This window comes from Plasmopara halstedii (assembly GCF_900000015.1).
Source record: "Plasmopara halstedii genome assembly, contig: Scaffold_289, whole genome shotgun sequence".
Taxonomy (NCBI): domain Eukaryota; phylum Oomycota; class Peronosporomycetes; order Peronosporales; family Peronosporaceae; genus Plasmopara; species Plasmopara halstedii.
In genome coordinates, this window is record NW_020187210.1 from 633,564 (window position 1) to 636,931 (window position 3,368).

Sequence of the window (3,368 nt, forward strand, 5' to 3'; positions counted from 1 at the left end):
TGCGAGTTGGTGTCTTGAGGGTATTGAAAAGTGAATGAAGTGAATGAATACAATTATTGGAAACTTGGTGACGCAACTTGAAAATGACCATGTGGTAAGTGGCATATGGTACGTCAGATAAGAACAGAGAGGAAAGGAAGAGGGATAGTGGCTTACTCATTTATTATGCCACAAAGCGTTTCTTTTGCACATGCAACATTTGGGTGGCGCCATATTACCATGTGCCAAAGAAAGTTTTACTTATGTAAGAAAAATCCCGACGAGATGAAACCAGATGGAAAGCATCACGACCAGCTGAGAGTTGAAATTGTGTTTACCACGTAGAAAAGTGATTATGTAAGCAAAAGATTTGGGATATTTGCATTGATGTCAACTGAGACGAAGTCTGGCGAATGGATTGCAACAAACTGTTGCAATCCTTGTATTGCATGCCACTCTTTTTTCTTCATGCAATTGTCAAAAGTAGTGGTGACAAGTCTTACCTGCGTTTATTTTTGAAATAAAACGAAAATGCACATTTGTACGAAGAGCGTTCGTACATGTCCGTACACGTCAGGCAATTCAAGCCCAACATCTCAGTTCTCATTCGTCTCCTAACATCCTCTGCACGTAAAAGTTGAACAAACTTTTCTCGACTCCTCGCCTTTCCTTTCTGTGTGTAATGACTGCACTGACCTTTCATTGCTATTTCCACCACGTAACGTTACACCAAACCATGTAACACTAAAAGCATCACATTTTTCGTCCAAACCGACGCATTCAATCTCTTCTTCATTTCTTAAACTATTTTTCATTTCTACCGATCAATTTAGCACACTACAAGTCCCAAAAACACTCGTGTATCACCTGGTGGATAAGACCAAGTCCCTCCTTTTCCATGTTCGATGTACAGTACCATCGTCCATTTTTCTTCCCCTTAACTTGAAACTTTCTGTTTTTTTGAACTTTTGCAAATGACGACAAAAAGTTTGTACCCACTGGCTCAACGTTCTTGCGTTTGTCGTACAACTTTCTGCCCGACTATCTGTACGATCGCTTCACATGGTCGGGCGTCATTTTGAGACTTACTCTCCATCTGCTACGTTAGCATCTGCTAATTATTTCAAACGACCTGTCCACGTTCGTCTCTTGCTTTTCTTCCTACCTCCATCGACACTTTCAAATCTGGCAAGCAAATACCACACGTCAAACTCCCAAAAAAACGTTCTGCGTACATTTCAAAATCTTTTCTCAAGATGTTCGAGTCACAAAGTCATTCACCCAATTCTCCAGTTGATTCCGCCATGTTTCCACCCATTTATGATCGTACAACATCATGTCCCGAGCCTCTCGTTCCACTTCTTCCAAGTGTTAAAACACTTGATCTCTATCATGTATCAAAACATGAACTTGAACCATTTGACTTTCATTCGACGACAATGACACCACAAACTCAAGCAGGATCTTCATTAAGTTCCGTATTTGGTGATCAAGATCTTATTGATGCGATTATGTGTAGTCTTACGACGGAAATGCATCATCAAGTCTCAATTCCACCATTAAATCCACTCTTTCATCGTGTTTCGCCAACTGTACGTACAACAGTGACATCTCATCGTACACTTTCGAATTCGACCTTATCTAGTCGTACATTTTCCGAACCATGTCTTCGTAAACCAGGTACGTTTCTAAATAAAGATGGACGATGGATTAAAGGAAAACCATGTCATATGGATGGATGTGATAAACGCGCACAATCGAATGGATTATGTAAAGGACATGGAGGAGGAGCACGTTGTAGTTTTACGGGATGTAGTAAATCATCACAAGGTGGTGGTTTCTGTCGTGCACATGGTGGTGGAAAACGATGTTTGTACGATGGATGTGATAAAGGAACACAACGGAATGGATTTTGTTATCTACATGGTGGGGTACGATCATGTAGTACAGAAGGTTGTGAGAAAAAAGATCGTGGAAATGGAAAATGTTTTTCACATGGAGGTGGACGCAAGTGTCAAGCACAAATGTGTTTTCATACAATACGACGAGGAATTTATTGTGATCTGCATCATGGAGGAAGAAGTTAGAAGGAAGGTTTTTTTGATTCTTCTTTTCTGTAGTTTAGATGTGCAATGTAGTTAATATGAATGGATTTTTTGGGTTCTGTGTTGGGTTTTATTAGCTTAAAATGTACGTACAGAAATTCTGTGTGTCGGACAACTGAAGTTGAGGTAAGAAACCAAATGGCATTACAATGTGTCGGTTATACCACATGGTGGAAGGTTATATATGTTGTTTAGGTTGGTTGTACTGTATGTCATTTTTGAAGTATATCGTACAGGAATCTAGATGGTCGTACAGAGGAGAAAAGCCGGAGATTCTCTGGACTTGAAATCGACAGAGTCAGACAATTCTGCACTTGTCGCTTTTATTGTGTCAAAGACACAATTAAGGTAGTCGCTGGTGCGATGCATGTGCTGTGTCTTGGGCAGTGTTGCTGTTCTTGAACGGATGGTAGCTCAGTTATAAAATTTGCAATGTCATTCTGTCTTTAGGAGAACGCTTTGCATTGTTAGAGATCAGTCGTCGTTCGGCTTTAGTAAGTCTACGTAGAGCACAGGATGTGCATACAATCTCTTTGTGATATTTTGGAGGCAACTCGATTTCTTCTAACTATGACCGTAAGACACTTAATATAGTGAAGACGCAATCGAGTTGTTTAGACTACAGAAAAGTAGATTTATAGCGCCTGATAAGACTAATCCATCCGCCATATATTTATTCGTGTTTCGTCTACCACTTGCATCAGTATGTTGCTTCTGGACACCTCGCCATAGCTTCGCGCACTTGACACATGACGCTTAATGTTTTGAGATAAGAGAATCAATACGGAGTGTAGTCGGGATGATATCAGTAAGTCGAAAGGAACGGACAGTCACTTCCTCATTAAGAATGGAGTGTCTTCTAGATAGCGCCGGTGAGCTGGGATAAAACGGACTTGAGACTAACTACGTAACTAATGTACACTATAGCTCCTTCAGCTCGTACATTATATCAGGAGCTCTTGGGAGATCGCTAATATCGGGGCTGACATCAATCAATAGGACGACATCAATACAGCCAACGTTTATCTGTTCCGAATACACCTTCTTATGTATTAGTGAGGCCCATTACATTCCCTTTTTCTCCAAGTTGCATTGACGCGACATACGCAAGGGCAAAGAACATCGGAAAATCGTTTTGCAATGATAGCAGCGACGACAACGACAGTGGTGATGTCGCTTATGGCATCAAGACACTGGATCTTTAGCTGGTGAGAAATTGCGAACAGCAAACCTCGAGTTATGACTTTGAATTGCGCTGGCGTAATTGCCAACGCTGGTAAACTT

General features: G+C 40.9%; 3 protein-coding genes across 3 annotated transcripts in view; 2 read left to right on the forward strand and 1 right to left on the reverse strand.

Annotated features, from left to right (window-relative positions):
• Window positions 1–43: 43 nt before the first annotated feature.
• PHALS_05411 (uncharacterized protein) lies at window positions 44–324 on the forward strand (the record flags this gene model as incomplete). Its single annotated transcript, XM_024722979.1, has 2 exons — window positions 44–108; window positions 177–324. The coding sequence occupies 2 exons, from the start codon at window positions 44–46 to the stop codon at window positions 322–324; spliced, it is 213 nt and encodes a 70-aa protein (XP_024574002.1).
• Window positions 325–1,283: 959 nt separating this feature from the next.
• Window positions 1,284–2,066, forward strand: PHALS_05412 (uncharacterized protein; the record flags this gene model as incomplete). Its single annotated transcript, XM_024722980.1, has 1 exon — window positions 1,284–2,066. The coding sequence occupies one exon, from the start codon at window positions 1,284–1,286 to the stop codon at window positions 2,064–2,066; it is 783 nt and encodes a 260-aa protein (XP_024574003.1).
• A 1,070-nt stretch (window positions 2,067–3,136) lies between these two features.
• PHALS_05413 (uncharacterized protein) overlaps window positions 3,137–3,368 on the reverse strand; it is a gene marked incomplete at both ends in the record, with an annotated part of 561 nt that continues 329 nt past the window's right edge. Inside the window, one exon of the mRNA XM_024722982.1 lies at window positions 3,137–3,289. Within this exon, the coding sequence (XP_024574004.1) occupies window positions 3,137–3,289 (153 nt within the window). The remainder of the gene's footprint in view (window positions 3,290–3,368) is intronic.